At 35.1% G+C, this 27263-nt stretch overlaps 1 protein-coding gene across 3 annotated transcripts in view; it reads left to right on the top strand.

Moving 5' to 3' along the window:
- Positions 1–27263, top strand: part of ITFG1 (integrin alpha FG-GAP repeat containing 1) — a 242099-nt gene that overhangs the window by 93219 nt on the left and 121617 nt on the right. For all 3 annotated transcript variants that reach the window (XM_022555125.3, XM_089902992.1, XM_089902991.1), the window contains exon 9: positions 25045–25139. In XM_022555125.3, coding sequence (XP_022410833.1) covers positions 25045–25139 — 95 coding nt within the window. The remainder of the gene's footprint in view (positions 1–25044; positions 25140–27263) is intronic.

Below are 27263 nucleotides of genomic sequence, written 5' to 3'. Positions count from 1 at the left end.
TATTTATTTTTTTTTAAGAATCATCTACTTTATATTCATTTTTCCACTTTGGTAAACAATATATGAGGCACAAACTAACAAATATAGAGAGTTCAACAACATGGGATACCTTCTGTGACCATGAAAAAGATGTCACTTTTTGAAATGTTAGTGTAGTTAACTCTTTTTCACCGTACCTCTTATTACCAAATACAAAGGAGTCTTAAAATTGAATGCTAGCCAATATTACAGAAAAAACTGTCTCATAACTTAAAGGAATCTTTTAGAAGTTTAATAGTTGGTCCTTCTATCTATAGAGAGAAGCATTTTTAAATAGTAAAGTTACAAAAAAGAAACACCAAATTGATAAACTTTTTAGACCATGAGTGAAGAAAAGGTTAAAATCTTCTTCCATTTTTATGGTCGGAAAGCCTTTTCTCTATATCACATAGGGAAATTTAACTCATTGTTCATTAACTTGTTATTTTCTCTTTAGGGATACGTTGTAAATTCCAACACAAATAAGGCAGGAACTATAACTTTTGCTTTTCTTACTTGCTTTAAAACATCTCAAAATAATGATGACCTTGAGGTTTGTATGGATAGATTTTTAACAAATGCAAGCTCTCCCTCATACATTACTTTATTCAGTTCTAACTAAAACTCAGGAGTAGCTACAGTGGTGTTCTAGAGCCAGCCTGTCCCAGCTCCTGAGAGCTGATTGCTAAATTTTCAGAAATAAGCTTAATAGGATTAAATATTAAGTTATATAACTTATAATCACATAAATTATATTTGAAACAAAGGTAATAAAAACTTGACTCATATCCTAATTACTTTACCACAAATTCTATAAATCAGAGATTTTTTTCCACTACTAAGTAGCTATTATTAGCCTAACTTTAATTCTTTTTAATTGTAATTTTATATTATAATATAGTTGATTAACAATGTTTTCTTAGTTTCAGGTGTACAGCAGATTGATTCAGTTACACATATACATGTGTCTATTCTTTTTCAAATTATTTTCCCATTTAGGTTATTATAGAATATTGAGCAGAGTTCCCTGTGCTATAGAACAGGTCCTTGTTGGTTATCTGTTTTAAATATAGCACTGTGTTCATGTCAATCCCAAACTCCCAATCTATCCCTCCTCCCCACCCTTCCCTCCGGTAACCATAAGTTTGTTCTCTACGTCTGTGAGTCTGCTTCTGTTTTGTAAATAAGTTCATTTACATCTTTTTTTTTTTTTAGATTCTGCATGTACATGATATCATATGATATTTGTCTTTCTCTGTCTGACTTACTTCACTCAGTATGATAATCTCCATGTCCATCCATGTTGCCACAAATGGCATTATTTCATTCTTTTTAATGGCTGAGTAATACTCCATTATATATGTACCACATCTTTTTTATCCATTCCTCTGTTGATGGACATTTAGGTTTCTTCCATGTCTTGGCTATTGTAAACAGCGCTGCAGTGAACTTTGGGATGCAAGTATACTTTCAAACCATGTTTTTCTCCGGATATATGCCCAGGCGTGGGATTGCTGGATCATATGGTAGCTCGAATTTTAGTTTTTTAAGGAACGTTCATACTGTTCTCCATAGTGGCTATACCAATTTACATTCCCACCAACAGTGTGGGAGGGTTCCCTTTTCTCCACACCCTGTCCAACATTTATTGTTTGTAGATTTTTTTTGTTAATGGCCATTCTGACTGGTGTGAGGTAGTATCTCATTGTAGTTTTGATTTGCATTTCTCTAATAGCGATTTTGAGCATCTTTTCATGTGCCTCTTGGCCATCTATGTCTTGTTTGATGTCTACTTAACTCTTGTGCCCATTTTTTATTGGGTTGTTTGCTTTTTGATATTGAGCCACGTGAGCTGTTTGTAAATTTTGGAGATTAATCCCTTGTTGATCGCAAATATTTTCTCCCATTCTGTGGGTTGTCTTTTCATTTTGTTTATGGTTTCCTTTGCTGTGCTGAAGCTTTTCAGTTTAATTAGGTCCCAATTATTTATTTTTGCTTTTATTTCCATTACCCTATGAGACAGATCAAAAAATACATTGCTGCAACTTCTGTGAAAGAGGGTTCTGCCTGTGTTTTCCTCTAAGAATTTTATAGTATCTGGTCTTAAATTTAGGACTTTAATCCATTTTGAGTTTATTTTTGTGTATGGTGTTAAAGAATATTCTAATTATATTCTTTCACATGTAGCTGTCCAGTTTTCCAGAACCATCTACTGAAGAGACTGTCTTTCCCCCACTGTATCGTTTTGCCTCCTTTCTCATACATTAATTGACCATGGTTGTGTAGGTTTATTTCTGGGGTTTCTGTCCTGTTCCACTGATGTACATTTCTGTTTTTGTGCCAGTACCATTACTGTTTTGATGACTGTAGCTTTGTCATCAAAGCTACATTCCTCCAGCTCCATTTTTCTTTCCCAAGATTACTTTGGCTATTCAGGGTCTTTTGTGTCTCCACACATATTTTAAGATTTTTTATTCTAGTTCTATGAAAAATGGCATTGGTAATTTGATAGAGATTGCATTGAATATATAGACTGCCTTGGGTAGTATAGTCATTTTAATAATGTTGATTCTTCCAATCCAAGAACATGGTGGATCTCTCCATCTGTTTGTCATGTTCAGTTTCTTTCATCAGCGTCTTATAGTTTTCAGAGTATAGGTCCTTTGTCTCCTTAGGTAGGTTTATTCCTAGGTTTTTTTTGTGTGTGTGTGTGATGGGAAATAAGATTGTTTCTTTAATTCCTCTTTCTGACCTTTCATTGTTAGTATATAGAAATGCAACAGATTTATGTATATTAATTTTATATCCTGCAACTTTATCAAATTCATTGATGAACTCTAGTAGTTTTCTGGTAGCATCTTTAGGATTTTCTGTGTATAGTACCATGTCATCTGCAAACAGTGACAGTTTTATATTATTCTTCTTTTCCAATTTGGATTCCTTTTATTTCTTTTTTTTCTCTGATTGCCATGGCTAGGCCTTACAAAACTATATTGAATAAAAGTGGTGACAGTGGACATCCTTGTCTTGTTCCTGATCTTAGAGGAAATGTTTTCAGCTTTTCACCATTGAGTTTGAGGTTTGCTGTAGGTTTGTCATATATGGCCTTTATTATGTTGAGGTAGGTTCCCTCTATGCCCACTTTCTGAAGAGTTTTTATCACAAATGGGTGTTGAATTTTGTCAGAAGCTTTTTCTGCCTCTATTGAGATGTTATTATGATTTTTATTCTTCACTTTGTTAATATGGTGTATCACATTGATTGATTTGCCTATATTTAATAATCCTTGCATCCCTGAGGTAAATCCCACTTGATCATGGTATATGATCCTTTTCATGTACTGTTGGATTCTGTTTGCTAGTATTTTTTTGAGGATTTTTGCATCAGTGTTCATCAGTGATATTGGCTTGTAATTTTCTTTTTTTGTGATGTCTTTCTCTGGTTTTGGTATCATGATGATGGTGGCCTCATACAATGAGTTTGGCCTCATACAATGAGTTCCTTCCTCTGCAATTTTTTGGAAGAGTTTGAGAAGGATAGGTGTTAAGTCTTCTCTAAATGTTTGATAGGATTTGTCTGTGAAGCCATCTGGTCCTGGACTTTTGCTTGTTGGGAGTTTTTTAATCACAGTTTCAGTTTCAGTACTTGTGATTGGTCTGTTCATGTTTTATGTTTCTTCCTGGTTCGGCCTTGGGAGAATGTACCTTTCTAAGAATTTGTCCATTTCTTCAAGGTTGTCCATTTTATTGGCATATAGTCTCTTATGCTCCTTTGTATTTCTGTGGTGTCCATTGTAACTTCTCCTTATTCATTTCTAATTTTATTGGTTTGAGTCCTCTCCCTTTTTTTCTTGATGAGTCTGGCTAAAATTTTATCAATTTTGTTTATCTTTTCAAAGAACCAGCTTTTAGTTTCATTGATCTTTTCTATTGTTTTCTTCATTTCTATTTCATTTATTTCCGCTCTGATCTTTATGATTTCTTTCGTTTTGCTAGCTTTGGATTTTGTTCTTGTTTCTCTAGTTTCTTTAGGTGTAAAGTTAGGTTGTTTATTTGTGATCTTTCTTGTTTCCTGAGGTAAGATTGTGTTCTTATGAAGTTCCCTCTTAGAACTGCTTTTGCTACATCCCATAGGTTTTGTATCTTTGTGCTTTCGTTTTCACTTGTCTCGAGATATTTTTTTATTTCCTGTCTGATTTCTTGAGTGATGCATTGGTTGTTTAGTAGCATATTGTTTAACTTCCACGTGTTTGTGTTTTTTTACAATTTTTTTCTTGTAGTTGATTTCTAATCTCATAGCTTTGAGGTCGAGAAAGATGCTTGATATGATTTCAGTTTCTTAAATTTACCAAGGCTCACTTTGTGGCTCAGCATGTGATAAATCCTGGAGAATGTTCCATGTGCACTTGAGAAGAATGTGTATTCTGCTACTTTTGGATGGAATGCTCTATAAATATCTATTAAGTCCATCTGCTCTAATGTGTCATTTAAGGCCCGTGTTTCCTTATTCATTTTCTGTCTGGATTATCTGTCCATTGATTAAAGCGGGGTGTTATATTACCTTACTATTACTGTGTTACTGTCAATTTCTCCTTTTATCTGTTAGTATTTGCCTTATGTATTGAGGTGTTCCTATGTTGGGTACATAAATATTTACAATTGTTATATCTTCTTCTAGGATTGATCCTTTGATCATTATGTAGTGTCCTTCTTTGTCTCTTGTAGCAGTCTTTATTTTAACATCCATTTTGTCTGATATGAGTATTGCTACTCCATCTTCCTTTTGATTTCCATTACCATGGAATACCTTTTTTGCATCCCCTCAATTTCAGTCTGTCTCTATCCCTAGATCTGATGTGGGTCTCTTATAGACAGTATGTCTCCAGGTCTTGTTTTGTATCCATTCAGCCAGTCTGTGTCTTTTGGTTGAAGAATTTAACTCATTTACATTTAAGGTAATAATCAATATGTATGTTCCTGTTATCATTTTCTTAATTGTTTTGGATTTGTTCTTGTATGTCTTTTTTCTTCCCCTTCCTCCTTTGTTCTCTTCTCTTGGGATTTGATGACTAACTTTATTTAGTGTTGTGTTTGGATTCCTTTCTCTCTTTGTTGTGTGTATCTATTGTAGATTTTCAGTTTGCATTTACCAAGAGATTTTGATATAGCAGTCTATATATAAACAAGATTGTTTTAAATTGCTAGTCTTTTAATTTCAAATGCATTTCCAACATCCTGCATTTGTGCTCTCCTCATAGTTGCTGGTTTTGGTATCATATTTGTATGTAGATGATTCCTACCTTTACTTTATATTCGCCTCTTTGCACAGTGCTCTCTTCCATTCCTAATTTTCTTGTTTCTAGTAGTAACCTTCTGTTTTCCACTTAGAGAATTAATTTTAGCATTTGTTGCAGAGCTTGTCTGGTGGTGCTGAATTCTCTTAGCTTTTGCTTGTCTGCAAATCTTTTGACTTCTCCATCAAATCTAAATGAGAGCCTTGCTGGGTAGAATGTTCTTGGTTGTAGGTTCTTACCTTTCATCACTTTAAATATATCATGCCTCTCCCTTCTGGCCTGCAGAGTTTCTGCTGAGAAATCATCCAGTAACCTTATGGGAGTTCCTTATAAGTTATTTGTTACTTTTCCCTTGTTGTTTTTAATATTTTTTCTGTCTTTAATTTTTGTCAATTTGATTACTATGTGTCTCGGTTTGTTTCTCCTTGGGTTTATCCTGCCTGGCACTCTCTGTACTTCCTGGACTTGGGTGACTTTCCTTTCCCATGTTAGGGAAGTTTTCAGCTATTATGTCTTCAAATATTTTCTCAGGTTCTTTTTCTCTCTCTTTTCCTTCTGGGACCCATATAATGCGAATGTTGGTGCATTTAATGTCTCAGAGGTCTCTTAGACTGTCTTCATTTCTTTTAATTCTTTTTTTTTTTAATTGGGGTATAGTTGTTTTACAGTGTTGTGTTAGTTTCTAATGTACAGCAAAGTGGAGTTCTCTGTGCTCTACAGTAGGTTCTTATTAGTTATCTATTTTATACATATTAGTGTATATATTTCAATCCCAGTCTCCCAATTCATCCCATCCCGAACCCCCCACTTTCCCCCCTTGGTGTCCATACATTTGTTCTCTACATCTGTGCCTCAATTTCTGCCCTGCAAACCGGTTCATCTGTACCATTTTTCTAGATTCCACATATATGTGTTAATATTACAATATTTGTTTTTCCCTTTCTGACTTACTTCATTCTGTATAATATCTTTTTTCTTTATTCTGTTCTGTGACAGTGATTTTGTGATTTTGGTTTTTTCATGAGAAGGGGTGAGCTCACATTCTTCTACTCCACCACCTGAGGCCTTTCATTAGTGCCTTATATTTAGGTCAATTCATTTTTAGTTAATTTTTGTACATGATGTGAGTTAGAGATCCAGTTGACTTCTTTGCATGTTTGTAGTTACCCCAGCACCATCTATTGAAGAGACTGTTATTCCCCCATCAAATGGACTTAGCATCCTTGTCAGTTGTCCATGGATATTTGTGTTTATTTCTGTCTCAGTTCTGTTCCATTGGTCTATGTGTCTGTCCTTATGCCAGTACCATATTATGGTGTTTTTTGTTTTAATTGATATATAATTGACATATGACATTGTATTAGTTTTAGGTATACAACATAATGATTTTATATATATATATATATATATATATATATATATATACACACACACATTGTGAAGTGATTACAGCAATAAATTAATTTACATTTATCACCACACATAGTTACAATTTTTTCTCCTGTGATAAGAGCTTTTAAGATCTACTCTCTAAGCAACTTTCAGGTAAACAATACAATATTGTTAACTATAGTCACCATGCTGCACATTACATTCCCAGGACTTATTTATAATTGCAAGTTTATACCTTTTGAGCACATTCATCCATTTCACACATCCCCCACCTCTTGCAACCACCAAACTGTTCTCTGTGTCTCTGAGTTCAGCTTTCTTTTAGATTCCACATGTAAGTGAGATCATATGGTATTTGTCTTTCTCCATCTGACTTATTTCACGTAGCATAATGCCCTCGAGGTCCAACCATGTTGTTGGAAATGGCAGAAATTCCTCCTTTTTATAGCTGAAAAGTATTTTATTGTATATACAGTAAGTCCGCTACATATGAACCTTCAAGTTGCAAACTTTCAAAGATGCGAACGTGTGTTCGCATGTCCAGTCATGTAAGTTGGTTCGTGTGTTTGGCATACATTGTCATGTACATGCATCCTCTACAAGTGGTTGTGCTTTTGTGTACTCTACTGTACAGTACTGTATAGAGTACAGTAAGTAGTACAGTACCTTTATTTCAAGCCCAGGATGCCTGGAAGCAAACATAAAAGCAGTGGTGATGTAGCTGGTACTGCTAAGAAGCACCAAGCGATATCAATGGAAACAAAAGTGAAAATAATTAAGAGAGTGGAGCTAGGCAAAAAGATGGTAGACATCACTCATTCTCATAACATGTATTGTTCAACCATTGGCACGATTCTAAAGAACAAGATCATAGAACATGTGACGTCTGCTGTGCCGATGATGTCGACAATAATATCAAAGAAGCATGGAAAAGTGATGGAGGAGATGGAGAAACTTCTCAGTATATGGATGCAGGATCAGCATCAGCGTCAAGTCCTGCTCAGCTTAATGCTGATTCAAGAGAAAGCAAAAAGCTTTTATGAAGACTTGAAGAAGAAACACAGTGAAGAATCAGAGGGCGCATCTTTTAATGCCAGCCATGGCTGGTTTAATCGGTTCAAGGCTAGAGACAACCTTCACAACATAAAAGTACCTTCACAACATAAAAGTAAGTGGTGAAGCAGCAAAAGCATGTATTTACCCAAGCAGGTTTTTAATGTCAATGAGACAGCACTGTACTGGAAGAGGATGCCAGATTGAAGTTACATCAGTAAGGAGGAAAAGTTGATGCCAGGCAAAAAGCAGCAAAGAATAGGCTAACTCTGTTGTTTGGTGGCAGTGCTTCTGGTGATATGTAGATGAAGCCTTTCTTAGTTTATCATTCAGAGAACCCAAGAGCCCTTTAAAACATAGCCAAGGGCTCTCTTCCTGTTGTGTGGAAGAGTATCCCCAAAGCCTGGCCTACACGGGCCATTTTCCAGGACTGGGTTTTCCACTACTTCATCCTGGAGGTAGAGAAATATTGCTTAGAGAAGGATGTCCCATTCAACATTCTTTTGCTACTCAACAGTTCTCCAGGCCAGCCCCTATTCATGGACTACTTTCATCCCAACATCAAAGTTGTGCATCTGCCACCGAATACTACGTCGCTCATCCAGCCTACGGACCAGGGAGTTAATAGCAACTTTCAAGAAATATTATTTATGTCACACTTCTAGTCAGGCAGTAAAGGCGAGTGATAAATCAGGAACAACCTTGCGACAGTTTTGGAAGGACTATAACATCTACAAGGCCATAAAAAACACTGACTTTTCTTGGCATGAGGTTAAGGCCATCACCATGAATGGACTTTGGAAGAACCTTTGCCGGCAGTTTGTTCACGATTTTTGTGCATTTGAGAAGGTGGATGAGGAGTCCAAAGAGGTCTTCAGCAACTTAGTGAACGTCAGCAAGAAGCTGGAGCTAGATCTGCAAGAGGACAACTTCCCTGAACTCCTTGCTGTGCAACACAAGAAGCTTACTAATGAAGACCTGATAGAATTGGAGGCTCAGAGAAAGGACGAAGAGAGACAAGAGGAAGAAGAAGTAACTGAAGAACTGACAAGATTCACGACGGAGGTAACAGCAAGGGGATTTTCTTTATTTGAGGAGGAACTGTTAGTTTTTGAGGCACAGGACCTGAATGCAGAACGGTACACAATAGTTGTGCAGCCATTTAGAATGCAATCCAGTGCTACCATGTCATCTATGAGGAGAAAAAAGAGCTACTACTCAGACATCACTGGATCGTTTTTTCAAGAGGGTAGATCGAATTGAATCCAGCATGGAACCAGAACCTGTGCCATCAACATCAGGTGTGACTGAAATTGCAGCTTGCCCTCCATCTCCTTTTGCTGACGATCCTTTAGCTGTCCTATCTCCCACCTCCTCTCCCTCCTCCAGTCAGTAACTCTTCTTGCCTGTTCACTTGATGCCAGCCTCTGTGTGCCAGCTGTTGTACTGTACTACTGTACTTTTCAGGGTACTGTACTGTAAGATTAAAAATGTTTTCTTTGTTTTTCTGTTTCTTTGTTTTTTATGTTATTGTGTGAAAATTACTATAAACTTATTACAGTACAGTACTGTTTAGCTGATTGTGTTAGTTGGGTACCTAGGCTAACTTTGTTGGGCTTATACAGTCGTGATCTCAGACGGAACTCATTTGTATGTAGGGGACTTACTATAATAAATATTGGTGTGTAATTATTTTCCCTTTTTGTCTTTATCTGACTTTCGTATCAGGATAATTTTGGCCTCATAGAATGAATTATAAAGTGTTCCCTCATCTTCTGTTTTCTGAAAGAGTTTGAGAATATGGTGCTAATTCTTCTTTAAATACTAATTTAAATCCAGAGAAGCTATCTGCTTGGATTTCTTAGTTGTGAAATTTTTGATTAATGATTCAATCTTTTTACTCATTATAGATCTGTTGAGATTTTCTACCTCTTCTTGAGTCAGATTGGTAATTTGTGTGTTTCTAAGAATTTGTCCATTTCATCTAGATTATCTGATTTCTTGGCATTACAGTTTTTTAAACTATTATACTGCTTTTTATTTCTTTAAAGGCAGCAATTATGTACCCACTTTCATTCCTGATGTTAGTGATTTGCATCTTTGCTCTTTTTCCTTTTTCAGTCTAGCTACAGGTTTGTAAATTCTTTTGATGTTTTCAAAATAGCAACTTTTAGTTTTATTGATTCTCTTTTCTATCCTCTCTTCTTTATCTACACTGTAGTTATTACTATTTTCTTTCTTTTTCTTGCTTTAGGTTTAGTTCACTTTTTTTCTAATTCCTCAAGGTATATACTTAATTCATTGATTTCAGATCTTTCTTACTTTTTAATGTAGGCATTAAATTTACAGCTATTTCAAGCGATTAAAAGCCATGGAGGAACCTTAAATGCATATTACTAAGTGAAAGAAGCCAATCAGAAAAGGCTACATATTGTACAGTTCCATTATATGGCATTCTGGAAAAGGCAAAACTATAGGAGACAGTAAAAAAGATCAGTGATTGCCAGGATTGGGGGATGGAGGGATGAATTGGCAGAGCACCAAGGATTATTAGGACAGTGAAAATACGCTGTATGATATCATAATGATGGCTACATGTCATTATACATTTGTCGAAACTCATAAAATGTACACCAAGACTGAACCCCAATGTAAACTATGGGCTTTGGGTAATTATGGTGTGTAGGATCATCAAGTGTCACAAATGTACCACTCTAAAGGGAGATGTTGATAATGGGGGAGGCTATGAACGTGTGAGGGCAAGAGATATATTAACTATATCTTCCCCTCGATTTTGCTGTGAACCTGAAACTACTCTTTTTTAAAAAGTCTCAATTTAAACAAACAAACAAATAAATAACTTACAGATATAATTACCTCTGAGCCCTGCTTTCACTGTATCCCCTAACTTTGAATATGTTGTCTTTTTATTTTCATTCATCTCATTAACTGTTTTCTAATTTCCCTTTTGGTTCTTCTTTGACCCATTAATTATTTGCAAGTATGTCATTTAATTTTCATGTATTTGTGAATATTTGTTTCATTCTGGTATTGAATTCTAGCTTCATTTCATTGCAGCCAGAGAATATACTATGTATGATTTCAGTTTTATTAAATTTATTGAGACTTGTTTTGTGGAATAACTTTTGATCTACCCTGGAGAGTGTTCCATGTGCACCTGAGGGGAATGTACATTCTGCTGTTGTTGATCAGTGTTTTATACATGTCAATTAGGTCTAGTCGGCTTTTTAGTGTTGTTTAAGTACTCTATTTTCTTTTTAATCTTCTGTCTAGATGTTCTGCATTACAGAAAGTGGGGTATTGAAGTCTCCAAATATTATTGTAGAACTCTGTTTCTCCTTTCAGTTCTGTGAGTGATTGATTCATATACTTTGAGGCTCTGCTTTTTGGTGTATATATGCTTACATTTGTTATATCTTCTTGATGAATTGACCCTTTTGTCAATATATAATGTCCTTTTTTGTCTCTTGCCAGTCTTTTTTTACTTAAAGTTTATTTTCTCTGATACTAAGGTGGCATCCCCAGCTCACTTTGGTTACTATTTGCATGGAATATCTTTTTCAGTTCTTTCACTTTCAACCTATTTGTGGCTTTGGATCTACATTGTGTCTCTTGTAAATACCTTATAAATAGACCTCTTTTTTTTTTAATCCATTCTGCCAGTCTCTGCCTTTTGATTGGAGAGTTTAATCCATGAAGAAATGTCCTCATTTCTTTCTTTTTTGTTAGTTGACTTGTAGTGAACTATTTTGCTTCCCTTCTCATATTCTTCTGCATATATTTTGTAAATGTTGTGTGTTTGTGTTACCATGGGGATTACATTTAAGAACCTAAGACTTCCCTGGAGGTCCATTGGTTAAGACTTTGCCTTCCAAAGCAGGGGGTGTGGGTTTGATCCCTGGTCAAGGAGTTAAGATCCCACATGCCTTGAAGCCAAAAAAACAAAAACATGAAACAGGAGCAATATTGTAACAAATTCAATACAGACTTTAAAAGACTTTAAGACTTAACCTCTTGGTACCTGTTTCTTCTTCTGTTAAATGGGGGAAATAGTATAGGATAATAACACAATAGGGGTTTTATGAAGTTTAAAGGAGATAATACAAGTATAAAACTTATAACAATGTTTTGAACATAGTAAACACTCAATTCTACCATTCAGGATGGCCATTATCAAAAAATCTAGAAACAGTAAATGCAGGAAAGAGTGTGGTAAAAAGGGAACCCTCCTGCACTGTTGGTGTGAATGTAAACTGATAGAACCACTATGGAGAACAGTATGGAGGTTCCTTAAAAAACTAAAAGCAGAACTACCATATGACCCAGCAGTCCCACTACTGGGCATGTACCCTAAGAAAATCATAATTCAAAAAGAGACATGTACCACAATGGTCATTGCAGCACTGTTTACAATAGCCAGGACATGGAAGCAACCTAAGTGTCCATCGACAGATGAATGGATAAAGAAGATGTGGTATATATATACAGTAGAATATTACTCCACCATAAAAAGAAACAAAATTGAGTTACTTGTAGTGAAGTGGATGGACCTAGAGTCTGTCATACAGAGTGAAGTAAGTCAGAAAGAGAAAAACAAATACCGTATGCTAACACATATATATGAAATCTAAAAAAAAAATTAAAAAGGTACTGATGAACCTAATGGCAGGGCAGGAATAAAGACGTAGACATAGAGAATGGACTTGAGGACACGGGTGCTGTGGTGCGGGGGGAGGCTGGGGCAAAGTGAGAGTAGCAGTGACATATATACACTACCGAATGTAAAATAGATAGCTAATGGGAAGCAGCAGCATAGCACAGGGAGATCAGCTCGGTGCTTTGCTAAGACCTAGAGGGGTGGGATAGGGAGAGTGGGAGGGGGCTCAAAAGGGAGGGGATATGGGGGGACATATGTATGCATATGGCTGATTCACTTTGTTGTACAACAGAAACTAACACAGTATTGTGAAGCAATACTCCAATAAAGATCTATTAAAATTAAATAAATAAATAAAATCTTTTTAAAAAAACACTCAATTCTTACTAATATCATCATCATTTAATATTTACAAGAAAATGTTGGGGTAACGTGTGCATTTTACAGTTAAAGAAACTAAGGGTAGAAAATGGTAACTTGCCCATGGTCACACTGTTATCAAGTGATAGCTGAGATTTGAACCAAGGTCCTTCTAACACCTAAGCCCATGCTCTTAAAAACTATGTCATGAAGAACCTAGAAGTAAGACAGGAATAAGGACACAGACCTACTGGAGAACGGACTTGAGGATATGGAGAGGGGGAAGGGTGAGCTGTGACAAAGCGAGAGAGAGGCATGGACATATAAACACTACCAAACGTAAGGTAGATAGCTAGTGGGAAGCAGCCGCATAGCACAGGGATATCAGCTCGGTGCTTTGTGACCGCCTGGAGGGGTGGGATAGGGAGGGTGGGAGGGAGAGAGACGCAAGAGGGAAAAGATACGGGAACATATGTATATGTATAACTGATTCACTTTGTTATAAAGCAGAAACTAACACACCATTGTAAAGCAATTATAGCCCAATAAAGATGTTAAAAAAAAAAACAAACTATACTCTGCCCTTAGTGGAAGCGATCTCATTAGAATGTCATATGTGGAATCTAGCCTTTTCATTTTATGGATGGAAAAACTGAAGTGGCCAAGCGCCTTAGTAACTGAACAGTCTTAAAAGCAAAATCTTTCCCATTCCTAATCTGTTGTCCTTTCTACTACCTCCAGACATGTCTGTGTCAAATGAAAAAAATACACAACATAAGAGTTGACAATTATGTTTTATTTGGCAGACAAAACTAAGGACTTAAGCCTGGGACACAGAATCTCAGATAGCTCTGAGGGACTGGTCTGGAGAGGTAAGGGAGGAGCCAGGATATATAGGAGTTTTTGCAACAAAGATCAGGTAATCAGAGCTTCAAAAGATTACTGTTAATTAAAGAAAACCAGATATCCCAAGTTAGAGAACTTAGAACTTTTCTCTGTATGGGAAGATGCAAGAGTCTGGGGTCACTGAAATCATTCCTTTGCTATGCACCTCAGCTATCTGGGGCCAGTATCCTGTGCTTTCTCATCCTGAGTCTCCTCAGGGCTGGGCCATGGGAGGCAGCTGCAGCTGCTGACTGCTAGATGGCAGGCATCTTGTTTCTTTCCTGAGTTCCCTCAGGGCTCACCATCCAGGCGACTGTAATGTGATGGCTGCAACATCCTTTGTTGACTGATATGGCAGGCAATATATTTTTTTCATTGATATCTACATATTCTGAGAATTCTTTAGAACAGATTTCATCATGTGCATTTTGATTCTGATATCTGCCCAAATTTAAAATACTGGATTGTTAGCATTTAAATAAAGCTTTTGGGCTTCCCTGGTGATGCAGTGGTTGAGAGTCCGCCTGCTGATGCAGGGGACACGGGTTCGTGCCCCGGTCCGGGAGGATCCCACATGCCATGGAGCGCTTGGGCCCGTGAGCCATGGCCGCTGAGCCTGCGCGTCTGGAGCCTGTGCACCGCAACGGGAGAGGCCACACAGTGAGAGGCCCGTGTACCGCAAAAAATAATAATAATAATAAAGCTTTTGAGTATAAAGATTTAATTCTTAAATAATGAAAGTAATTTTATTTGTACTGTCATTTTATGCTTCCTTATTCTTATCAAAATTAGAGTTTGAGCCATTTTGCACTTTTTGCTTAAGTATGGATTTTCATGTTTAAATACATTTCTGTTTTTTTATGTTAAGACCTTATTTCAGAGGCAGGATTATATTGATGGAAAGAGACTAGCAGCTACCTTCCCTAATGTATGGGATGGACGTTAATAAATATATAAAGCAAAAAAATAGGATTTTGTTTCAGCTTCTTGTTTATTTTTGGAATTCAAATTATAGGTTTGACTTAGCTGGCAACTTGTCTTACTTAATAAGTTAATTTGTCTTTTTCTGCTCTTTTACCAACATGGTGTCAAATAATGTATGGTTTGATTTTTAAAGATATATTCAAAAGTTTTACAGCGTTATTAATAGGAATATTTATTCATTTTATATGATACATAAACATAATAGAAAAATTACACTATATCCATATATAGTTAAGTAACCATACAGTGTTTGTCAGACTCACAGACATACAAAAGAAACTTATGGTTACCAGAGAGTGGGTGTTGAGGGAGGGGTAAATTAGGAGCTTGGGATTAACAGATACACACTTTATATAAAAATACCTTATACAAAAAAGATAAACAAAAAGGTCCTACTGTAGCACAGGTAGAAGATATTCAATATCTTGTAGTAACCTATAGTGGAAAAAAATCTGAACAAGGATATAATATATATATTCTTTGCTGTACACCAGAAACTAATACAACATTGTATATCCACTATACTTCAATTTAAAAAAAGGAAAAAGGAAGGAAGGAGTTTTGGGTAAGGCAAATTAAAAGAATTATAATTTTAGAGCACATTTGATAATTAATATAATATTCATAGAGCTTAGATTCAGTCATAAGAATCCTGAGAATAATCTAATCCAACCTTCTCTTCACCCTCTTCCCAGCTTCCGAAAATAAACAAGGCATTACCACATAGAATATTTAGGAGACATTTCTACCATCCTTTTCCCACTGATGAGTGGGCTGATTTGAGCCTCTTCACCTGTTACCTCTTCACTCACTAAAACAGTTGGCTTTTACCTCTATCCACATAATAGAGCAGGAGGATCTCAGAACAGGAAGTTGAATAAATACATCATTAGTTTGCTTTATATCCTTAATTAGGAAAAGAATTATTAAAACTTAGTAGTCAAAGAATCAGTATATTCAACAAAGCAGAAAAGCATCAGTAGATGGTATCCTGGAGACATTATTGAAACCTGATGGATATTTAGGTGCTAAAATGACAATGAAAAATATTTTATCATTTCAAAAAGAACAGTTATTAGACTTGCAAGAGAAAAAGAAGTCATCATGAAAGTTCTATTTCATGACCAGCTACTCACAAAGCCTAAACCTATGTTAAAACAAATTCAGTTAACTTTCTATATCCTTGACCCCACCTCAAAATTTCCAGCATTACCAGGTCTGTTAGGAGCCAGCAGCATCTTATTAAAGAATTACAATATTTCCGTTCTGATCATGTTCATATTCCTTCACAATATGTGTTTCTTACCACTGAATTCTGCTAAGGCCCTGGCACTCTGTAGACTCATCTTGAATCACCTAAGTATATTAATATATATTTATATGAGCGCAACTTGAAAGTCAACCTGGATGCTATTTAAAATCTGAAGAAAAATAAGCAAACTTATATATGTATTCATAAATCTGCAGTTTATGTTATTTAAAAATGAGTATTTTGAAGAAAGTAAATTTGTACTTTCCAGATGATAAGGTGACATGTTCTTCTTTTCCTGTGTGTGTATATGTGTGTTTTATAGCACCTGTTTCTTATTGTCACAGTTTGGTTCATGAGCATTTAAAAAAAAAAGAAATCAAACATTTCCATGCATGCCCCCTATTTTTTTATATTATTCATCATTTATTTTAAAAGTCTGAATTTTATTTCCCCAAAGAATCTAATCTGGCTGCTATAATGTAATCGTTTTTATATCATATTCAATGTATTTCTGTGCCAATAATGCCTCTTACATTAAGGATGTGTTCTTCGGGAAAATATTAAGTGATATACTTCATATACAGTAAGTCCCCTACATACGAAGGAGTTCCATTCCAAGAAGGCATTATTCATAAGTCTAATATGTTCGTGAGTCCAACAAAGTTAGCCTAGGTACCCAACTAACACAATCGGCTATATACTACTGTACTGTAATAGGTTTATAATACTTTTCACACCGATAATTATATAAAAACAAACAAAAAATAAACATTTTTAATCTTACAGTACAGTACCTTGAAAAGTACAGTAGTACAGTACAACAGCTGGCATACAGGGGCTGGCATTGAGTGAACAAGAAGAGTTACTGACTGGAGGAGGGAGAGGAGCTGGGAGATGGTAGAGCTGAAGGATCCTCAGCAAAAGGAGACAGACGGCAAGCTGCAATTTCACTCACGCCTGACATTGATAGAATGCATGTTCACATCTTTGAAAGTTCACAACTTGAAGGTTCGTGTAGGGGACTTACTGTATTATAGTGGAAGTGAACAGGAAATTTTTTTTTAGTATGTGTATTTCCAATTTTATATTAATAATGAATAACAAAAAATTTAGAATATATGAATACATTTTCTGTCATATGTCTCGCATGTCTCTTGACAAATGTAATGGAAAAGCTGTTACTTTTACCTATATTCTGGGTCCATTTTGGCAAGAAATGCAGTTTTAGAAACTCTTTATAGATATCTTTCAGCATTGGGTCCCACATTTTAAAAGTTAAAGAAAGCCTTGAATTCTGTTTAGAACCTTCTGCCATTAATTAGTTATGTGACTTGTAATATTTATATCTTGTGTATGCTATAGCCATCCATGAGTAAATTTTCCAGATGGTGGAAGGAGTCATTTTGACTTATTCCCCATTTGAGCTGTCATGATGTGTTCTACTCTATAATTCAGAAATCACTGATTTATTTTTATTGTTGAACTCAGAGTTCCAGGTTATAGATCAAAATATTTAGCCATCTCCTTACAGTTTTTTTCCCCCATCTGTGGAGTAACATTCGTCAAATCCTAAATTATTGCTTTCATTTTTCATGATCAAATGTTTCAGTGTTTCCTGCTGGAAGCATTACAGTGAGTCCTGGAAGTGAGCACTCTGAAGAAAAAGCCCTCTATTCTTCTGGGAGTTACGCTTTTTTACTCTCTTGCCCACCTACCTACACAGAGTATACCACTGTCCTAAGTACACACAGCATACCACAAGTGATAGAAGGAGTATATAGGGATAATATACTCCTTTATGATTGTTTACTGCTGTGTCATTTTCCCCAGGTTATTTCCCCCACATTTCATTCTCACAATGACCCCTTTCCGTGGCCAAATTATGTTCCTATTGATCATTTTACAGATAAAGATAAATAATATAAGAGAAATTGAGTTTCTTTTCTGAAAATGATGGATCATTCAGTAGGTGGTGTGAGACAACTGGATATATCCATCTGTTAAAAAGTCATAACTCACATCATAAGCTAAAATAAATTCCAGGTGAATCTAAGACTTCAAAGTAAAAGTAATGTCCCAAAGTACTGTGAATTGGAAAAGCCTTACTAAGTTGTTAGCAATACCTAGAAGCTGTAAAGGAAAGTGTTAGTAAATCACAGACAAAATAATAATTTTCTTAATGTTAAAAGGATTCCTACAAATTAGCAGCAGGACAAAAAAAAAAGACCAACAAAGAGTGTTCTGCCCATGTTCTCTTCCAGGAGTTTTTTGGTTTCAGGTCTTACATTTAGGTCTTTAATCCATTTTGAGTTTGTTTTTATAAATGGTGTGAGGAAATATTCTAATCTTGTTCTTTTATATATAGCTGTCCAGTTTTCCCATTACCACTTACTGGAGAGACTTTTTTTTTCCATTGTATATTCTTACATCCTTTGTCGTAGATTAATTGACCATAGATAGGTGGGTTTATTTCTGGGTTCTCTATTCTGTTCCATTGATCTGTGTGTCTTTTTATTGTGCACTATCATGCTATTTTGATTACTGTAGCTTTATAGTATAGTCTGAAGTCAGGGAGTGTGATGCCTCCACCTTTCTTCTTTTTTCTCAAGATTGCTTTGGTAATTCAGGGTCTTTTGTGGTTCCATATGAATTTTAGGATTATTTGTTCTAGTTCTGTGAAAAATGTCATGGGTATTTTGACAGGGATTGTGTTAACTCTGTAGATTGCTTTGGGTAGTATGGATATCTTAATATTAATTCTTCCAGTCTAAGTGCACGAGACGTGATAGGGATATGGAATTAAGAGACACAAACTACTATGTGTAAAATAATTAATCAACAAAGATATATTGTACAGCACAGGAAAATAGAGCCTTTTTTTGGCAATAACTTTAAATGGAGTAAAATCTATAAAAATACTCAATCACTGTTGTACACCTGAAATTAATATAATACTGTAAATCCACTATGCTTCAATTTTAAAAAGACAAACACCATAATTAGTAAGAAAACTAAAACCACAATGAAATACCATTTTCATTAATCAGAGTGGCAAAAATCAAAATATTTGATAATTTGCTTATTGGTGCAACCTTTCTGGCAAAGTTTTTCAAAGTGTGGTCCAAAGTATGGATCCCAAGGGGTGGGGAGAGGTTTTCTTGCAACTCTTTCAGGGGGTCCACAAGATCAAAATTACCTTCATAAGAACACTGAGATATTATTTGCCTTTTTCACCCTGTTGACTCTGATGATGATATGAAAGCAGTGGTGTGTAAAGCTGCTGCCATTTGGCACAAATCAAAACAGTGGCACCAAACTTTATTACCATTCATTGTATTCTTCACCACCATATACTCACAGTATTAAAATAAAGAAGAAAGAGAAAGAAAAAGAAAATAAGAAAAATAGTTTCTCTTAAGAGTGTTTATTGATGAAGCAAAAAATATTAATTTTATTAGATCTCAACCCTTGACTACACACCTTTTTAATACTCTGTCAGGAAACAAGACGTATGCATAAAACACTTTTGCACAGAGTATGGTGGTCGTCTTAATGAAAAACACTGGTGTGATTGAGTTGCAAACTGAACTAACTCCTTTTTTTTTTTTAATGTAATACCATTTTCACCATTTTTTGCTTGAAAAACAACTGACAGACAAACTATGGTTTTTCAGACTTGGGGATTTGGTAGCCATTTTCTCTACAATGAACAAAGTGAGCTTGAGACGTCAAGAAAACAACTGATGGGAAGGTGCCAATGATAAAATTTGATCTTTCAAGCAAAAATTGGAATTTGGGAAAACTTTTTATCTGCTACCATGAGCTGACAGCTTTTCAGTACCTAAAGACTTTTTTGATGAGATTGGTGATGATATTAACGAATCTGAATTTTTTATATTGTGTAATGAAATCTTTCAGCATTTGCAAAATCTACATAACTCAATGAAACACTGTCTTCTAAATGTTTAATGTGTGATTTTACAAAGTTATACATTGGTTAAACACCCATTCAAAGTGCAAGATGGACTACTGGATTTTAATTAACAGAGTAAGAAATGTTCATTGAAACAGGTTTAGATTCTCCATTGCAAGAAATTTTTAAGAAATTGTCACTTGTTGAGTTTTGATCGTAGCATGGAAGAATATTAGAGTTATCTGAAAAGGCTGTTAAAATACTTCCTCCAACTACATATTTGTCAACCAAAACAACAGATTGAATACAAAAGCAGTATGAAAGTCCAGGTTTTCTCTGCTAGGCCAGATAATCCCATTCTTCTCACAAAATGTCTTTGTTTTGGAAAACAGTTATTTTTCATGAAAATATTAGTTATGCTTATATGTGATATATTTATGGTTTGTATTTTCACTTAAATATATAAATATTTCTTAGTCTTAATTTCAAGTTAATACCTATAGAAATACCCACAGATATTACCCACATAAACAAAGCTTTTTGGGGTCCTCAGTCTTTAAGAGTATAAAGGATTCTTGAGACTAGTTTGAAAACTGCTCCTCTATGGAGATTAAAATAAAAATTTTAATTACGTACAATCATTGAATCAGTAATTTCCATTTTAGGAATTTATACTATAATCTCTCGAATATGAGATATTATATGTGCAAAGTTATTCATTGTTGGATTTTTTTGATTACCAGAAGATTGGAAACAACTCAGTGTTTGTACATCAGTAGAGGATTGGCTATATTGAGATATACCCATAAAATGTAATACTGTATACTATATATGAGGCAGATATAAATTTATCACTGTGGAATGCTCTCAAAGATATATTAAATCAAAAGCTGAAGGTACCAAAAAGTGTGTAGTGTACACTACAGTTGTACAAAATTGTATATAGTATATGTGTATGCATAGCCTGTGTGGTGAAGGATACACAAGAAAAACTGCTATGGTGGTTGCCACTGTGGAGGGGAGCTGGGGACAAGAGTAGGAAAAAGACATTTCTGAAAACCTGAATACTTCTTGAGCAGTCCTAAAAAATACAGAAGTACCTGTTCCCCAAATCCTAATATTTTTAAAATATTTTTCAGTATTTTTTTCCCCAAAAGTACATGTCTAATTACTTATTAGGAGTTAAGCCAGGTTAAAAATCTAAATCTAACTGATCTTAGTCCTACCTTCTTACCATTACATTAAAATCTCCATACACTCTCATGGAGTGGCAAGACGTTCACCAAAAACAATTATTTTATGTAGTAGTACTTGTTTCGCTGCCATAATGAGTTGACCTGCCCAAGAGGTACAAAAATTTGCAAAAGGTGACTTGGATTCAGTCTCAAGAGGCTGGAGCAAGATACATACTGAGTCCTAAATGAATAGTAGAATTTGATTAGCAAAAGAAGTTTGTCGTTAATGGAGGTGCATGATTAAGACAGAAATAGGGTACGTGTAGCACCCCCTGGTGTCAGTGGAAGACCAGCGTTTCAACCAGAGGGCTTCAACCAGAGGGCTTATGAAAATATGCATTGCTGTGCCCTACCCTTAGAGGTTCTGATTCATTAGATCTGGACAGAGGCATAAGAATCGACATTTCTAAAAAGTTCCCAGGTGATGCTGAGGCTGTGGGACTGGGAACCACACTTTGAGAATCACTGCATTAGAGAAATTGTGGTTTACAGAGTTGATGGATAATCTGGGGCCAGAACAGTGAGCTGTAATTTGCTTAAGCAATACCACAGGTCATTTAATTTCATGAGACTGAAAATGTTATGAATGTTTAAGAGGAAACATAATATAAATGTATATCTTCTTCTTTGTCCTCTGCTTAATTAAAAACAGAAAAATTATTATACCAAAATTCATTATAATCCATTTCTATGAAGACTTTACTTTAGTGTTCTCTTGATTTTAAAATTAAAATTTTTCAGAAAATCAGTTTGACTCATTAAATCTATCTCATTAAAATTATCTGTTTTAGAAGAGAATTTCTTTTGAAATCTGGCTAAGGTTAACATCAGATGGAAATTAACATGTGTTTAGTGTGTACTTTAGTCTCTACTGGTCCACCATTCAAAAGGCCAAATTTTATACTGCATTTTATGAAATGAGTTAATGTGCCATTCCTTCTGTCACAGTTTCTGTTGAGCCTTTGAGAAGGAATTTTAGCCTTTAAGAAAACTCGAGATATATAACGGGCTGAAGTCCTGAGGAGAAGGCAGTCCAAAGTTAATAATTCTTGGGACTTCTTTAAGGAATGTGTGCCAAGTTCACAGACTGGTACCTCTGTCAGCACGACATTCCTCTTAGTCTCATTGTTTTTCAGAGAATTTGCTTATTACTAGTTCCTAGCCTTGTGCCTCTGGCTCATGTGAAACTGATTTTTCTGAAACTACTTCCTTCTGTAGGTATAATAACTTATTGGAAAAGTAAAAGATTCCTGTAGTCCGAGGTTAAAAAAAAAAAAAAGATACGCAGATTGTAAAAGACAAAGGCTATAAAAATATTCTAGGGACTTCCCTGGTGGCACAGTGGTTAAGATTCCACCTGCCAATGCAGGGGACCACCAGTTCGAGCCCTGGTCCGGGAAGATCCCACATGCCACAGAGCAACTAAACCCGTGTGCCACAACTGCTCATCCTGCTCTCTAGAGCCCATGAGCCACAACTGCTGAGGCTGTGAGCCACAACTACTGAGCCTGTGTGCCACAACTACTGAAGCCTACGCGCCTAGAGCCCGTGCTCCACAACAAGAGAAGCCACCGCAATGAGAAGCCCGCACACCGCTACTAAGAGTAACCCCAATCACTGCAACTAGAGAAAGCCCGCGCACAGCAACGAAGACCCAATGCAGCCAAAAATAAAAATAAATAAATAAATTTATTTAAAAGAAAAAACCTATAAAATTTTTTTTTAAAAAAGAAAATATTCTAGATTAAAGAAGGCTAAAAATAACGACTACATGTAATTCCTACTCCTAGACTGGATCCTGTGTTAGAGGGGCAAAAATGCTACAAATGACATTATTACGTCAATGGACAAAATTAGAATATAGTACAATAGATAAAAGTATCTGTGTGAATTGATAGTTGTACTGTGGTTAAGAGAATATCTCTATTCCTAGGAAATACACACTCAAGTATTTAGGGGTAAAGGCCTATAATGTATATAATTATGGTTCAGAAAAAATCTGATTTCACAGATCAAATAAGTGGGGTAAATTGTTAATAGGTTAATCTGGTTAAAGTGTTTACAGGAATTCTTTTACTATGTTTATTATTGCAATTTTAAGTTTATTTACAAATAAAAAGTTTTTTTAAAAAACATGCAGAAAAGTGTAACATGTAAGATTTAAAAGTTTGTTGCCTTTAAGAGAGAAAATTTCCTTTGCGTGTGAAGTGGGGCTCTCAGAAAGCTTTTCTGCCACTTACCCTAAACATCAAAAAAATAGCACTTAGAGTCAGCACAAGGAGCACTTCTCTGATAGAGTTCTAGATTTCTGTGACCATATCTATAAAATATTACTGATAATTCCTACTAAAAGGCATGATTATGATGTTGTGACATGAGTTAGTTATATGTTTAACAGAAGGTTATTTGCCAGCATTAAATATCAGCCAAGTCATGGTCAAAATAATTGTGGGAAATAGGAAACTACTCGGAAGAAAGAAAAGTGTACATCAGAATCTAATCTGAGTATTTTGCCATTGGGGTAAAAATGAAGGGCAGAGACTTAGTAATTGCTCTTCTGATTAGTCCCACATTAATTGCAGTAAAATGGTTTGGCTTTTAATGAAGTCTATGATATTGCTAGAGTCTGTTTATAAATCACATTTTGCATTTAATTCTCTCTTGGCTAGCTCCTTTTTTTTTTTTTAAACTATGATATATGTTTATGCCCTTGGAAAGCCTTCTCCTTTCCAAGTATTCCTGCCTAGAGTTGCTGTTTCTCTGTCTCTCAACTTTTCACAGTAGTCCAAATGTATATACTGTCATATTACATGTATTCTCTGTACTCTCCATTATTAATTCAACTATTTTATTTAATGTTATACTCCTCTAACTAAGCGTTCGTCATCACAAAGAATATTAACCGTGAGGATCATAAGTAATTAAACTATGAAATTAAATGAAAGAAATTCATTTTTCACTGTGCTGTGTCTTTTACTTTTCCATGCTGAAGTCACCTTCCATTGGCTAGATTTTCATCCCACACAGCCTGAATTTTTTTTTTCTTTGTGCATACATTATTGGAAACTTGATAGGCTTGTTATAGTTATATATCTCTCTTAATATTTAAACCTATGCAAGGAAGGACTTTTTTTATTGTTAAACCTTATATATCCTTCCAAGTGAAGGTACTACCTCAGGCACATATTAAATGATAACATTAAGCCATTGCAAATAAATCAGTGATTAAAGCAACACAAAATTAGGCCCTAAATTTAAAAGCTTCATGACTACTCCATTGTGTGAATGTCCCCATAGAGATTTAGCTCTGGGACATCAAAATCTGTAAACTTCATCAGGTAGGGGACAGTAGATAGGAAGGAGCACTAGAGGAAATGACTCCAAGTTCATCAGTAACCTCATCTCTAGAAGTCTTTGCAGAACATTGTGCAGCTGTTTAAAAACCAGTCAGTTGGAAACGACATCTGTATTCCCTTCATTTGCCTCTTTATTGATAAAAATGTATTGGTGCTTTTTAGAATCTAAGTTGCTGAAAGCTTTATAACTCTTGAACTGGTGTTTATGCTGTATAAAAGAGACTTAAAAGTATGTGTAAAGATAAATTATCTGTAAAGACATTTAAAATAAGCCACATAATAATGGATTACTATTACATGCTTATTTTTCTCCTGTGGCAGTGATGATAATTATGTAAATAGGTCAAAAGCTACATTTTTTAATTGATAATTTTAACATCAGAGCCTGAAATGAGGAGTTTTTCCACCATTGGATAAATATTTAACCACAGAAGAGTGAACAATTTAAAACAAGACATGGTCCAGGTAATAGTAAGGGCCAGAATAATTTTTTTAATTGAATCACATTCACTCCAAAGCCGTGCATCAGATTCCTCAGTTTATCTAGATTGATGCAGAGTTTAAACAAATAGGAAATTTAATCTGCCATACAAGAACACTATTTTGTGGCTGTTTCTTTTTTCAGATGGAGATGGAAACATGGATCACTTATTGCCAGGCTGTGAAGATAAAAACTGCCAGAAAAGTACCATTTACTTAGCAAGATCCAGAACAAAGCAGGTATATCTACTTGTTTCTTAATGTAAATAGAGTTATGTTCTTGGAAAAAAATTTCAGAGGTTAGAAGAAGTATCTGAAGAATCAGAAAAGAGAAAAACCAAAAATAAATTTACTTCCTTATTTTAACTTAATGAAATGCATTTAAATCTATTTTTATTGGTGTATTGAGAAAAAAAGTAGTGGCATAATCATTTCTGGTTAAGAAAACCCACTCTTGATCCTGTAATTAAATGATCTGTTAGCCTTTTATATGCTGGGAATATGGTAAGACACACTATAGCTATAATAAAGGGTTATGTAGAAGAACATCATACCTATTTTCAAGGCTAATCTTGTTTTTATTTGTGATATCTAAATCTGTTTCATTCTCTCATGCCAACTTTATACCTGTAGCTTGTAGGTAAATAATTTAGAATCTGTTAATCACAGCAGAGGATTAATGTGGGAATGATAGGTTATGACATTGAGATTTTTTCCATATTGACAGCACCTGAATGGAAACCAGTAATATAGTAGTAGAATTAATGAGTTATATTTTCTGTTTGGGGGTAATAAATGATAGAATTACATTTTGATTTTTTTAGCCCTTATGGGTAGGAAGTATCACTTTTTATACTAAGACACTAAAGAAAACAAATCTTCCTCCAGTCAGCATTCTAAAAGCATTTAACTCTTACACCCATAACCTTTATTACCTTGAACTTTTTTAAAGTTTTGAATCATTGAAAATATTAGGTCAAGTAACACTTCATCGTTGGTTCATAGCTGTAAGTAAACCTAGTAATTATTAGCCTGTCTTCAAGTGACAGACTACTGTAAGAATATTTTCAAATTACACAGTTCTCTCTGGGCAGATAAATGTCACAGTTCTTTTTTGACTGTTAAGAGCGTCACATTAATGAAAAATATTTTACTTCTTAGACCTTAATACATTTACCTTAACAGAAATACTTTATCCTCATTAAGAAACTATCAACCTCTTCAGAAACTTGTGAAAACTTGGCATTTTGTGAAATTTCTCATCCTCTTCCAAAACAAGACCAGCAGTTTTTTTCAGAGTCACATGAAACATTAAAACATTTTGATGCTATATAATACTCTTTTGCTTTAAGAAAGATTGAAAAATTTATTAAAGATGCAGACCAGTTTTTTAAAACAGCTCGTTTTCTGTAAATTTGTCTTTGTAGTTAAGCCACTTTTTTTGCTTTTTCCTTGGCAAACTATGCTTTGTTTGGATAACATAGAAAATGTTTGGGATATCCTATGTCCTAAACCTTTTTCAAGAGGCCACTTTTTATGTAGTCTGGCTTAGAGCGATATATATGAGTCACCTGCTTATAAGGACAAAAACATCTGTAGGCATGTTTGGCCTCCTGTCATTTCAAGCCAGCTGCACCTGCTTCTGTTTGGACATCTCCAGGTTATGTGCCAGTATCCGTGCTCTTAGCTAATTATGGGCACATCTATAATTTTAATGTGATTATTTCCACTCTTCAGATTTTTAGTTTGCATTAGGTTATTAAAAGTAAAGATTGGGGAATTCACAAGAAAAAGGGATTTCCAAAAGCTCATTTTGAAATGATCCTATTCTCTGTGTTCTCGTTATAATCAATATAGAGATAAAGAATTTATTTTAAATGTAGCTTCCAGCTCTTTTGGTGACAGAGCTCATTCTCTGGGGCAGGTGGAGCTTGTCAGGGCTAGTATTGTTTGGTAAGCCTCAGAGCTGCTTGGCTCTGAGAATGATGACTAAAGTCGTCATCATGTATAGGAGGCAAAGCAAGAGAACAAGGGAGACTGTCATGTTCTAATTCTTCCTGAGCTGGTCCTCCGAAAGGACATCAGTATTACATGATATTATAATTTTTTAAATATTCATTTGAGGTTGTATTTCCACTCAACACATTTTAAAATGGCAGTTCAAGTATATGATTATCAACATCAGTTCAATCCTAAGATTTTGTGGTTCTGTGAAAAACCTTCTAAGGCTCTGTGAGCTAGTTCAAGGAAAGATGACTAGTGATAAATTTTAAAGGAGATGATTTTTTTCCAAAGTGTAAGTTACCTGTTTATCAAAGTAAATTATAGTACCCTACCATTTTGTAGTGATAAAGAACTTAAATA

The sequence above is a fragment of the Delphinapterus leucas genome, chromosome 20 (genome assembly GCF_059928025.1).
Source record: "Delphinapterus leucas isolate spDelLeu-1000000601 "Yukka" chromosome 20, BTC_Dleu_Yukka2, whole genome shotgun sequence".
NCBI lineage: Eukaryota > Metazoa > Chordata > Mammalia > Artiodactyla > Monodontidae > Delphinapterus > Delphinapterus leucas.
This window is presented reverse-complemented; position numbering and strand designations above follow the sequence as displayed.